Source organism: Spea bombifrons, chromosome 3 (assembly GCF_027358695.1).
Source record: "Spea bombifrons isolate aSpeBom1 chromosome 3, aSpeBom1.2.pri, whole genome shotgun sequence".
NCBI classification, from domain to species: Eukaryota; Metazoa; Chordata; class Amphibia; order Anura; family Pelobatidae; genus Spea; species Spea bombifrons.
Window position 1 is genome coordinate 97,716,879 of NC_071089.1, and position 14,584 is coordinate 97,731,462.

Consider the following 14,584-nt stretch of genomic DNA (forward strand, 5'->3'; position numbering starts at 1 on the left):
CATATATAAAGCAGTCCATGGTCTTTATAGTTAACAGAAGCAGCCGTTGTTTCTCTCAGCTCTTCAGCTTCAAGGTTGTTTTATGAGGCAACCCTTCAAAAACTGATGTAATAGCAGGAGTACAGCCATAATCCAGTGGGCTCAATAAACAAAAAAAAACATTGATTAATAAAACAAAAACATAAAATAAAACTACATCTGGTTGTCAGCTATCAGATCCAATTTTTATGGTAATGTCATATTTATTGTTATGTATGAAATGCCAATGATCCAAATTCTTTAAATTGTTAAATATAGTTTCACAATATTAGATATTTTTTTTCATTTTTATTTCTTGCATAATGCATTTTGTTTGTTTAATTAACTATGTTAATGCATTACAATATTTGTTTTCTTTTATTTTTTTTTATTCTGTTTTTTTTGTTTGTTTTAGCCTGGCAAATACGATTATGAGATTCTATTTAAAACAAACCCCCTCTACTAAGGTAACTCCAGTCATACATCCTGAAAAAGTGTCATAAGTTCACCATACAATGCCCTAACCATGCCCAGAGAGGCAAGTCCAACCAAGTGGCCCAGTAATGAAGCAGCCTAAAGCAGATCTTTCAAGTATCACATTTATTGTGCACTATTAAGTGCCGTGCAAAGCACACTTACTGCAAATCACTACTGCTCAATGGGCCGGTTATAAGGGAGATCTCCCATCTCCATTTAAATTACTGAGGACTGTGCCTTGCTAGCATACTGCACATTTACCGGGGTAACTACAGGGGTCCAGGCCGTGCCTCTAGGGGCCCTGGTGCGACCCCTGTGACCCCTTCTTCCTGTCTCCTCGTACCGGTTCACAATTTTTTAGAAAAACTCTTTTTCTAAAGCTTCACTAGCAACCATTTGTAAAACTAATCAAAAACATCAGAAAGCAGCATTTTCCAGCACATGGGACCTCCTGCCTGAAAAATTATGTTTCAACATTACATTATAAATGATAAAATAGCAGAAGTATTTTGCCTTAATGTACATTTATTGAAAACCTTCAGTGAAAACATGTGTACTCTACACTTCCATCGTGCATTAAAATAGTTAATGTACACATGTGAATTGCTCCCTAGTATTCTGTGAGTCATGTCTGTGGGATTTCCTAATTTCAGTTGTTTTTCAGTATTTTGCCAAATAAAATATGTCTGTACAAAAAACAATTTACTTCAATCGATTTATTTTGTTTATTTACTAAGTTATTCCATAACAACCAAAATAGGAGGCTTCACATAACCAACTATTTTTATTTAAAATGCTAAAATAGCCTCTACCCTGTCCCTACCTTGGCTACTAGTAAGTGGTGCTTATAAATGGTATCGTAGAAGTGAACCTCGCCATCAAAAACATCTTTTTTGTCTATATACCTTAGATGGAGATAGGGGCAAGGCAACAAACAAGGCTGCAAATGGTTAAAACTGGGTGCTCTGGTCAAATGTATGATGTGCCTTCTTGAAGATATAAGTTCATATAAGTCTTAACCTGGAGACTATGAAGCAGGCTCCAGACAGGTAGGTCTACGTGAAACTTGATCATCATCCTTCATCCTAAAACAGTTTACATATTGGAACTCCTCAACTTCACTATTCACTGAAAGAAGGGCGAGTTGGCCTTGTATAACACACAATGCAACATTGGATTGGATTCTTTGAAGAAGAATGTCACTGAATTTAGCCCTTAATATAAAATGAGGTCAGAGAATTGAAATATCCAACTTTCCTGCAAACTTCTTGTTTAGTGAACATACCCTCATAGTCTAAGCTAACAATGGCACTCATGTATCAACCTCGGAATTATCTAAAAATATAATCATTTAATGACCACAAGATGGTGTGTAAGGTTAAAAACCTTCACATTAAGAGTTAAATGCAACATGTATAGTTACTCTTTGTTTACAAGTCAAAAATACAAAACATATAAGTACCACACCATTTTATATTATTAATGATCCATACAGTCAAAGGGGCAGACACAGATAACTGGAGATCTCCTGGAATCAATAATAATAATAATAATAAATCACCATAAATCACCAACCTAGCCTTATCAACACAAAGTTAGAATTGCTTTTTAATGTTAGAGCAAGACCAAGCGCAAATACGGTAATTGTTATATATATATATATATATATATATATATATATATATATATATATTCATCCACACTAACATGCAATCCTTTCAGTAAAAAAAATGTCCCAATACTTTTGTCCATATAGTGTAGCTATACTCATGATGCAGTTGGTTATTGACACTGAATGTTACTACACATAGTAGACTACATACAGTGGGACACTACAAGATACTATTGGGGCAACAGGCAACTGTTAAGGAAGCCTTCTAGGTCTTTTATACCTAAGCAGGTCTATCTTATTAATACAGGTGCTCAGGATATGCCAGTGACCTTATCACCCAGTGTGTGTTTGATCATTGGCATGCATTTAACCGAAGCTGTTTGGTTTGACTGGTCCACACAGAGCCCTGACCTCAACCCCATTGAACACATTTGGGATGAACTGAAAAGGAGATTGCGAACGAGACCTTCTCATCCAACATCAGTGCCTGACCTCACAAATGCTCTACTGGATGAATGGGCAAAACAAGCTATTATAACTGCAAAGCAGGGACCAACTTCATAATAATGTCTATGTCTTTAGAATGCAATGTCATCAAAGTCCCTGTTGGTGTAATTGGCAGCGTAGCTATATTGTGCCCAATGAGCTATTTTGTTAGGTAGAATAATTATTATCAGGAATAGAGATTGAAAGTATAAATAATATTTTATATAGTTGAAAACTCAAATTTTATTCTAGTTCTGGAAGAGAAAACCATGGAAAACTGTCCAACAACACAATCCCTTTCTTAAACACATTTCAAGTGCTGGAGCCAAAATGTCTAGTAAAAAGATTATTGAGATGTGTTAACTATACATATCGTAAAGTTGAATTCATTTAAAATATATTACATTTGTTACACATCGGTGAATAAAGGTGAGGATATTTTTAGAATATTGGGGGCAATGTCCACTACGTTCTTGTGATAACCTCAGGTTGGCCATGAAACTTAGAAAAAGACAGGTGTAAAAAACAAGTTTAGCTCTTGCCACTGTTACAACAAGGCCAGGGCTATAATTAATCACTATGCAATAGGTTGAACTGACACGTACAGCAAATAATGAGGTACGAAAACAAGCAGCAGACCAACATATAAAAAGGAACGGCACCAATACCAAATCCGCATCCAGACACAATGTGGTTCCTACTCCTCCTTGTCAGCTTTGCTGCCGTCTCTGCAGAACCTCGCAGCTTTCATGGGTAAGAAGACCAACGCACATATTTTAAAAGTTAAGGCAAAGTTTTGTTTTTTTGTCGTTCTTAAGGCATTCTCTTCTTATTTCAAGGGAGAAAGTGTTTCGAGCATTCCCCCAAAGTGCTGAAGATGTGGAGTTTCTAAAATCTATTGCCCTTAATACACAGGTATGACTTTCAGAACTCTATGAGAGCAATAAAAGTTGGTTTTTTTGGATACCTCTTAAATAGGCCAAGTTTTATTCAACGCAGGTTTCAGAAAAGAATGCAAAGTTGTGATAACTGTTAAATACACCTACGGCAACAAATCACTCTTCCTATTTTGTTTTTCTGTTTGATACAGCCATATCATTTTGGTAAACTTTGCTTCGAGTGAGCCATAGGCCCCATGAGCCCAATATCCAACCTAGAACTCAACTATTCGTCTGGAACACATTAAAAATAGTATATTATTTTTTATTAGTTTCTAATCCCGTATCATAGCTTGTCATTTGTTGTCATTCAAAATCATTAAAGGAGAAAGTGACTCATAGGTAAATAATTTGGCAATAATCCATTAATATGTTTTTCATTATTATTTAGTAATAGTCTGTGTGAAATGAGCATAAATACATAAATCAAATACAGTCTTGGAATCTGTATGTGAGTAAAATATTACTTATAATAAATTACTTTGGTGGTTTTATCACCAATGAATGTTCTTTATCCAGTTCACATGCATGGGGTAAACTGTTTTCTAGGTAGTGATTGAAGACTTAAGTGTCCATAGACCAAACTGGAAGGTAGAATTTGAACATGCGGAATGTTTATTGTACTAGCATGCTAGGAATTTTGATATTTTTGTTTTGTTTCTTTACCTATTTCTAACTTTTTATTGAAGTTCTATGCTTAAAATATACCAAAGTCTATTATTCCCGGAAATGCTAGTGTTCTGAAATAGTAGTAAGTCTGCTATACTGGACTTGAGTAAGGAAATCAGAACTTGTTTCTGCAACGATATGCATAATCGATAACATACTAGAAACCATACTTACTGCATATTGCTATACTTTGTATGTATACCTGGAAATGTTGCTTCATCATTTGCCTTCTTTGATGTTACACGAGTTTAATGGTATTGCTTTAACCTTCATCCTTTCATCCATGAGTCTCTTTAAACTTTTTCCGAAAGCCTTTATCTGGCGTGCTATCAAACGTCAATTCTCTGTGTCCTTGGGCCTTGGAAAAACAATAATTCCTGTGGCAGCACTGAAGTTATTCATCGTTTTTAGTTCTTCCGCTACCCATTTATTGTTATAAATGAATTTAACTGATGTTTACTCAAAGCATCGGTTGCACAGCACACTCGCAATATTTGGATAACGTTTGACATTTCAGCAGTGGAGGACATCATTTCCATGTAATATTTAGGCCAAAAGAACTATAATGTCATTTATATTCCTAAAGCGGCAGAGAGTCTAATACATTCACTTTAGTTAATAATATATTTCAGAATTGAAGTTATTCGCTATGTCGGTTGACAGCTGTGATTTTATCACACAGTATACCATACTACCTATTGTTATTTACCACTTTAATGCGGTTTCTAGTACGTTTTTTTTTATTTCATTGAGTTATTGAAAAATGAGTGACGTAAAAAAAAAAATACATATGGCCAGGTTCATATAAAGACCAATTTAAGAGCAATGCTCTAACTGTGGAGCAGTCACCACGGAAACCAATGAACTGTATTTTTTTAATATCTTAATAAGTATGCCCTACTTTCTAAAACTTTTTTTCCAACGTATAGATAGAAGCAATATATATATTTATTCATATGATCAATATTTTACTTAGTACATTTTTGGTCCCCTCTTTAGCTTGATTTCTGGAGGCCAGAGTCTGCAGATATTATTCAAGTCGGACAGCCTGTCGATTTCCATACCGAAAGCCATGTTTCCTATGATGTTCAGGCTCTCCTTGAACAGAGTGGAATGCATTTTGAGTAAGTTTGAATATATTAACCATTTTACTTCTATATTCAGAATGCTATACAGTTATTTGTACATCAATATAACCTACCTGAGCCCCCCAAAAAACAATACTGACTGCCCTGGATGAGCTTCTGCTCTTCCTTTCAATTTGTTTCTGCAAAGATAGCTGCTAGGCTGTTTCTGAAGAGATGAACTGATTACTATTTTTTGAGGAACATCTCATCTGTTATCACAGTGGTACATACCGTAGCTTGATTAGGAAAGGTCCACTTCTTGATAAACCCCCATTATATGTTAAAATTAAGAGGCTTAACTTCATAGCATGATATTAATTGCTATAAAAATAAACTGAGGTGTAATCAAGACTCAGTAAAGTATGTGCCTCAGTACAAGAAGTGGTCCTCTAATGTGATAATAAATGTGAAAATATCTGAAAACAGATGCTTATATTATATATTTAGCGGTATTGGTTCTTTTTTTTAGATTTACAGACTAGATTGTAAGCTCCTTTGCGCCAGTTTGTTATTGTATGTGTTTTTGTATGTGGTGATGCGGAATCTGCCGGTGATTTATAAATAAATGTAATGTATCTATCCAAGGCTTTAATTCATGGATTCAAATTAACAATATATGTTTATTTCTCTTGTGTTTCACTAACATATTTTAATAACTTTTTTACAGAATCATGATTGATGATTTGCAGGCAGCCCTTGATAACCAACGTGATAGCAAAATCCGTGCTATCCATAGTTATGAGAAGTACAACGACCTTGATACGGTATGTTTGTGGAACGCTTGTCTTTATATTACATGATTAGGAAAAAAATGAACATGTTCCTAAACCGCATGTCCTCTGCAGATTAACACATGGTCAGCTAACATTGCCGCTCAGAACCCAGGCCTTGTGTCTCGCTCCGTACTTGGAACCTCCTACGAAGGCCGCCCTATTTATCTGCTTAAGGTAATTAAGTCTACCAATGCCTCAAAACTTACATCACGCACACAAAAATATATAGTAACCATTGCAAGAAACTCCCGCTATCTAAAGAAAACACCTCTGAGGTTCTGAAACCTCTTCTGAATCTCCAGGCCTTACAGGCCTGATCTTCTCATGTGCCATTATCGTTAAATGTATTTCCTTAATTTTCAATCACAGGTGTAGCGTGTTCTTGTGACAATTTAAATAATGAATGGCCTTATTTAATTGCTTGTTTTGATTTGCAATAATTGCATTGTAAAAGTTTTGAAATCTAATTATTTTGCAGTATTTATCTTTAGAAAACAACCTACGTAACATTTATATTGTTGACAATTGCGATATTATACAACCTACCAATTCCACAGGCCAGTACACTTATTACATGTTACGTCTGTTCTGTTAACATTGTGCATTTCATGTCTCCGTTTCTGTGCGTTTAGGTGGGCAAAAGTGGAACAAACAAAAGAGCTGTGTTTATTGACTGTGGGTTTCATGCCAGAGAATGGATCACCCCTGCTTTCTGCCAGTGGTTTGTGAGGGAGGTAAGTTATTAAAATATATAATTATCATTCTTATATCTATTATCATTTTTACCATTGTTGCTATTAGTTAGAAAGTAGAACTGAGAATTGTTGGGGGATTTAGAGATTGTTGGAAAGCAACTGATAACTGCGAGTTTCCATAGTGCTCAATGTGCTACTTTCCATTGTGTTTTGGGAATGGGCAAAACTTTTTGCCCAGTTTATATGAAATGAGCGCTACTGTACACAGTGCCCTTTGGTGATGGAACATGATTTAAGTGTAAGTGGTCATATAGTTTTGAACAAAAAAAATTATCTTTAAGTCTTATAGGTACCAATGCCCCTCTTTTATCAGAAAATCGTGCATAAATAGGGTAAACATGCTTACCGCTAATTAGAAGTGGAGTCTGTGGATGTAGCAATTTCTTTAAATCCCTTTTATTTTTGAAAGATTAAGGATTTTTTTATTAATTTCCTTTCTTATTTTGTTTGTATAGCACAATTACAAAACAATAAGTAACTCAATACTAATACAAAAAAAAAGATAAGTCATGCTCAGACAAGATATATTTTATTCTTGATAGGCTGTTAACTCTTATGGATCTGATGCACAATTCACCAATCTCCTCAACAACTTGGACTTCTATGTCCTGCCAGTTCTGAACGTTGATGGCTACGTCTATACCTGGACATCTGTAAGTAGCCTTTCGATAACGTAAAATTAATATTAGTAATTTACAGTGATTGCTTACCATGGAAATTTACTGTTGCAGAACCGTATGTGGAGAAAGACACGTTCAGTTAACAGGAATAGCAGCTGCATTGGTACCGATCCAAACAGAAATTTCAATGCTGGATGGTGCAGTAAGTGATTTTTTTTTTGCAAATCAAGTTTATTCATTCTTCAACAGAAGGATAGAAGGAAACATACAGGAAGCGAGTAGTAATATATATATATATATATATATATATATATATATATATATATATATATATATATATATATATATATATTCCAAAGAACATACGCACTGAAAGCTGGTGTGACTCCAATCAGCTCCCAAAGGAGTGTGTGGGGAGTTTAAAAAAAAATTATATTTTTCATTACAGTGGACCAGCCAAAGTGATACACAAACAAAACTATTAAGTGCACGCGTACAGTCCCCCGCAATCTCAACTCACACTAGCCAGTCTTATCCATCATATTCACCAAAACTGTACTGGCTAGTGTGCATTGAGATTTCAAGGGACTGTAACTATAAATGTATTTTTTTATTCTATGGCGAATGTCAAATAAAACTAATCATTGTTTTGTTTTTTAAGCTGTTGGCGCTTCTTCAAGAGCTTGTGATGATACATATTGTGGCTCTGCTCCTGAATCCGAAAGCGAAACCAGGGCTCTTGCTAACTTCATCCGTAGCAACATTGGTTCCATCAAGGGCTACTTGACAATCCACTCCTATTCCCAGATGCTTCTGTTTCCTTACTCTTACACTTATTCCCTTGCTAAGGATCACACCGAGTTGGTGAGTGTCTTGTCAGATTAGCAGAAATAATTAAAATATTATTAGATATTAGATATACATGGTAAAGGTTGAGACTTTGTTCCACGTTCTCCGATATATTTGAATGTAAAGTATAGCTAGACATTCATGGACTGAACTCATAATTGTATATTGATTCATTTCCATACAAAACACTTAGTATAGCAAGTACGGTATATATAAGCTTCAAAGATCATTAATTTACATGATGTGTTACATTTATTTCTCCCTTCCCTCATGCCAGTGTGATCTACACTTGTGAAATTGTTTCTTTAATGCAATTTTTTGAGTCAATAGTTATATATATCCCTGGGACAGGAACGTCATAGTAAAAGACTGCTACTTGTACATTGCCGAAATTGCTAAACAAACATAGTAATGTTTAAATAGATAAAACAAGGTGTAAGGTATGGTAAAACAGAAACTGATAGCAAAGCTGAATCATGTCCAAATACTAGAGATAATTAGTATATGCTCAACAAATAAGGCACAATCAAACCGTCAACAGCTTTTCTGATTCTACTCATCTTAGTGATATAAGAGTATACACTGTAATATAACACTATCAGCATATGTTTACATTTACTTTACCAATCCACTATAAAACGGAGAAAAATGAACGTTAATATAATAAGTTGTGTTTTCAATAAAATTAACTCTCCATGTTCATTTCAGAACACCGTTGCCAAGAATGCTGTAACTCAGCTGACCTCTTTGTACGGAACCAAATACACCTATGGAGCCGGAGGCACAACCATCTGTAAGTTACCTAATATTTCTACACGCACAATGCCTTACATTAAAATGCAACATCTTCAAAGCAATTTGAATAAAGTAGAGTAAAAGTAGGCACTCAGGATTGTGTGAATTGATCATCTAAGTTGTCACCAGTAATTATGTGATTCTAAAAGCGTCTATCACTGTCATATGCCGAGACCTGGAGTTAAGGTCTCTTAAATTCATGATTAACTAAAATCCAAGTCCCATCCAAGGTTTATGTACGTAAAGATTCTTGTGTAAAGCTTCTTGCAGATTTGCTCTTTCTCTTGGTTTCTATGGTGATAGTACACAGGGAAATAGTGTTTTATACATAACCCTTATTATCGACTAAACTGGATACAACGTCAGGTGTAGAGAAAAAACATAACATTCCAACAAAGACATTTGATTCCACTTTAGACATTAAAAATGAAAACTTTACATATGTTTACACTCTATTTGCATCATATATTTCATTTTGGTTTTAAAAGTTTGATTTTTTAGGCCCTGCAAAGTGTTACTTTTTCTTTTGCTAATTTGCTTTCTTTATAACGTAGAATTTAAATATTTAACTTGAACATTTTGCCCCCATCCATTTCTCAAACTAGTAATTGGCTCTTTAAACGTCTGTTGACAAAATGATGTTGCCTAAAATGATCACTTACATACAGTGTATTGTACAGTACAAACAAGATTTTTGCTCAGATAATGGAGTGTAAATATACAATACTTAATTAGCTTCTTTCCTGTGCTACAGACCTTGCAGCTGGAGGATCAGATGACTGGGCTTACGATGCAGGTGTGAAATATTCATTCACATTCGAGCTCCGTGACACCGGAAGATACGGATTTGCTCTCCCTGAAACTCTGATCAGGCCTACATGTGCCGAAACCTTGCTTGCGGTCAAATCCATTGCCAACCACATTTTGAACAACGCATAAGAACGTTTTTTTTTTAGTGGAAAGAATCTTATTAATGTTAAACAATGGTCATTTTTATTTAAGGTTTAAAATTTAGTAATTCTTGAAAACCTTGGAATTCTGTAATCATTTCAGAAATAATTTATGTAAAATGACTTCAACAATGAAAAAAAAAAACAAATATACGATAAAGAAATTGTTTTGAATACAAGTCATGTTTTGGTTTCATTTCATACAACGTTACAGGGCTCAATGAGTCCAGAATCACAGTAGATTTGTTGATGCAGATTCTGGAGTTATGCAGAAATGCTAAAACAATAGGGGAGAGTGAAAATTAACAATAACATTAATACTGATAATATAAAAAAATTGGAAATATTGTTGACACAGATGAGGAGATACTGATACAAGCGGTAAACAGATCCCTGCCCTTGAGAATTTACAATCTATTAGGATTTTGAGGGAGAATGAGATTGAAGGAGAGGGGCTGCTTGGGCGAGGATGACTTGATGGCTAAAAATTGGGTTTATTCCCTAAATAGATTTGTCAGGAGAGTTTTGTGTTTTTACAACAGTGGTCCTACATAATGCATAAAAAACATGATAGAGATGATTAAAAGAAAACTCACTGAATAACTATACATTATACAGGGCCAGGCAAGCTCTTCCTGTAGCAGCTCATTAAGGGTGGAACTTCATATTGTATTTTGAAGTCAATATGCTGAAACACAACTCCTCCTTTACACCGATTGTGTGAAGAGTTGAAAGGGAAGTTAGGAGATTATCTAGATATAAAACCAGAGATATTGGGCTACAGCGTGATTAATAGCTTTGTATGTAAGGGTTAGAAGTTTTATAGTAGATGAGAAGCCAGTCAAAATCTGGCACCATGAGGCAGCAGGTAAAGAACGAAAATAGAAGAAAGTTAAACTGGAAAAGATGCTCAGAATCCATCGGAGCTGTGAAATGCAGGCGAGGGGGAGGCAAGTCACTAGAGAGTTGCAATAATCCAGATGTATATCACACGGAATGAATTAGTATTTTAGTTTGTTGTGTGAGAAAAGGAAACATTCCAGACATATTTTCAGGTAAAGGCAGCAGGATTTGATGAACAACTGGATACGAGGGGAGAAGGGTTGAGAGGAGTCAAGTGCAATACAAAGGCAGAAATCTTGTTCTGTTGTGTAGGCTGTGGAATTCTCAACAGAGATGGAGATATAAGTAATTGTGGATGAAGGAGATAGGGTAATATCCAGAAACTCAGTCTTGAAGATGTTGAGGTAGTGTTGTGAGTTAGAAAGCCTGAGGGGGAGAAAAAAAAGGTAGATGTTTTCTTAAGATGTGTCAGGTGTAGAAAGAGAAGAGGAAAAGGCCTCAGAACTGTACCCTGATGCACACGAAACGAGAAGTGTACCAAGTGCTGCTTTTAAAGGAGCTGTTAGAAGTTGGAAATAGATGTTTAAGGTTGCAACAAAGGGAACAGTAGTACGTTTCACAAACTAGCTTTATAGAAACAGAGCATCAATTTGTATTTTCAAAGTCCTCAATTAACATGATAATGCAAACTGGCATAAACTGCATACCTTTTTTTGTTCCCTAGCCATGCCTCTAGTCACACACTTAGAATCAGTGTCTTCCTTTGAAGTATGTAGTATGATTATGTTTAAAAAAAACTTTTATAAGCATATATTTTGGAACTATGAATACAATTTTGCAGCTTGACTACAATTTTGCAGCTTGACTACAAATTTTTTTCCATGTAGAAACATTCAGAAAATATAATGAATTTACAGTGCACTAATTTTCTAAGCACAGATGTTTCCGTTAGCTTTGTTGTAGCAGTCATAGTGTAGATTTTATGGCTGAAAGCTTTTACTTTACATAGGTCATTGAATTGAGGTGTAGACCGTTCATTGTATTGAGTTTACAGTTTCTCTCTGGGAGAAGGGCTAGTGCAAAGCTGCAAATTCAGAGATCTCTGTAAAACACTCTACTGCTTTATATTAGTTTTTACATTCCAGTTTGATGTGTTTTAGTAAGCTCTGGATCATCTTAGCTATAGATACCTTATATGAGAAGTCAAGAGTGCTCTGGATCTTTTTACTTTTTTCAAACTTTTTAAGCCATACACATTGATCATCACAGAAGTATCATCTAAATCAATTAATAAGATTCTAAGCACGTTTTGGTTTATTATAGATTGTTTTATTTTCTGAAGTCCAGAACAATTCCCAAAAAAGTTCTTCAAGATGTAGTCAGAATGCGTGTGATTTGTTTTCTGTAAAGAACAGCATGCAGTCAGAATTTGGGTAATTGTGTCACATTCCCAAAAAAGTTCTTTGTTACAGGATGTTCCATCAGATAAGTTTTCTCTCGGCATCTGCTTGCTTTATGTTCCAAATTGATTACTCGGTTCCACTTGGTTCTCTGGGCCTGTCCTAGTATTGTTTTATATGAACTAAAAATACAAATATATATATATTTTTTTTCTTCTTCTGTATGTAAGTACAGATGTTGCGTTGCACTTAAACTTCAGATTTTAGAAATGCTGATTTTTCTAAAATGGAAACATATAGTTTATATGGAGACCGAGAGAAATCAAATTACCGTATTTGCTCGATTATAAGACGAGGTTTTTTTCAGAGCAAATGCTCTGAAAAATACCCCTCGTCTTATAATCGAGGTCGTCTTCTAATCAGACCTCAAAATGTCCGCTGGGGCCATGCTACTTACCGGGCTTTGGTCGCGAGCAGCAGGAGAACAAGAAGCTAGCAGCGTGTCACATAACTCTGCCTCCCCCTCCTTCCTCTGGGGGCGGGGCCAGAGAAGTTGCACGCACAGCCGGGCCCCTGCAGAAGTCTTCGAGTGGGAGATCTGCAGTTCAGGTAAGGGGGTGGGGGAGGGTTTTTGTGATTAATGTGTGAAGTATGTGTGATTAATGGAATGAGTGAGTATTTAAATGTTTGTGAATGAGTGTGTGTTAGTATGGATGTGTAAAGGTGGTGGTAGCATGGCATAGGGAGGCTGTACTCACACTCCTATCATCCTCAGGTTCCAGCATGTACTGGCTGCCTTGGATTGATAGGAGTGTGATTGCTGTTAGCAGTTTATATACATATATAACTCCAGAAATGCCTTTTAACCCCCTATATGCCACTCTGCCCCATGAAATGCCTTTTAACCCCCTATATGCCACTCTGGCATATAGGGGATTAAAAGGCATATCATGGGGCAGAGTGGCATATAGGAGGGTATAAGACATTTCTGGAGGCAGAGTAGCATATAGAGGGTTAAAAGGCACATCATGGGGCAGAGTGGCAAATAGGGGGTATAAGGCATTTCTGAGGGCAGAGTGGCAACCCTGGGGGCAGATGTGCATAACTGGGGGGGCTGGTTGGCAAATAAAAGGAAATAAAAAAATATATATTTTTCTCAATCATAGCTTTTATTAAATATGAAAATATTGTTTACATGAATTAATATTTACTAGTAAAACTTTTTTTCCTATAGGGTAGTCTTATATTCAGGCTTTTTGTTTTTTTCCTAAATTAATATGTAGATTTTGGGGGGTCGTCTTATAATCAGGGTCGTCTTATAATCGAGCAAATACGGTATGTATGAGATGTTCTGCTACAGGCAGCTGGACATTGCATTAAATTTGTTAGTCAGAGTAAAACAAAAGATACCAACTTTTATTTCCTAGGCCTACCAGTAATGTTTCGACTCAGAATAATGTTGTAGAGAATTCTGACATTACGTCTATTGCTGCCTATAGTCAGGAGTTTAGGGCCATCAAACATATTATTAATAAACATATTAAAGTTTTGTATACAGACCTCAAGTTAAAAGACGTGATGTCTAAAGGGGTGAAATATGTTTCCCGTAGAGCCAAGACTAAAAGCAACAATCTTTCTCTGAGGTTGGAACAAAACCATCAAGGCAGCAAGCAGTCTGGATAATGGCATGTATCAATGTGGGCACAAAGTTTTGCGAGTGTCAATTTGTTAGAACTAAGACGGATTTCACCTCCTTCTTTACAAAGAAGAAATACCTAGTCCGGGAAATTGAACAAAATTTGCCAAGGCCAGACCCCCATGAAATGGACGAAAACAAAGCAAAAAGCTCAGAACTTTCACTCTTTCACTCCGACTCTCTCACACTCTCATCCGCATTCTCTCATGATCTTGTCCACATTCACTCACGCTCTCTGAATCTATTCAGACTTTCTCTGCCCACCACTTCTGCTTCCGCCTCTGTGTCTCACAGCTTCGCTTCCGTGTCTTGCATTCTTTTTTTTCTTCTCTTTTCTCTTGTCTTTCTTCTCTATTCTACACAGACATGACCTTCCGGCGAACTTTTGCCAAAATTCTAGATCTCCTAGTGACGTCCTCGCTCCCTGATTTGAGGGTCAGGGTAGAGGACGTCACCGGAACCTCCACCATTTTGCCCTGAGAACACCACAGAAAACGTGGCCACCCCCCATATAATGAAATGAAAGGAAACATCCACATTAGCTTTAACAATGAAATTATGTATGGAAATAAACAA

General features: G+C 36.0%; 1 protein-coding gene across 1 annotated transcript; it reads left to right on the forward strand.

Annotated features, from left to right (window-relative positions):
- The first annotated feature begins 3,216 nt into the window (after positions 1-3,216).
- Positions 3,217-10,248, forward strand: LOC128484499 (carboxypeptidase B-like). The gene is made up of 11 exons (XM_053460911.1): positions 3,217-3,346; positions 3,433-3,508; positions 5,200-5,324; positions 5,995-6,091; positions 6,173-6,274; positions 6,733-6,834; positions 7,398-7,508; positions 7,587-7,677; positions 8,137-8,339; positions 9,033-9,117; positions 9,874-10,248. Exons 1-11 carry the CDS (start codon positions 3,282-3,284, stop codon positions 10,056-10,058), a joined length of 1,242 nt encoding a protein of 413 aa, XP_053316886.1. The 5' UTR covers positions 3,217-3,281; the 3' UTR covers positions 10,059-10,248.
- The last annotated feature ends 4,336 nt before the right edge of the window (positions 10,249-14,584 follow it).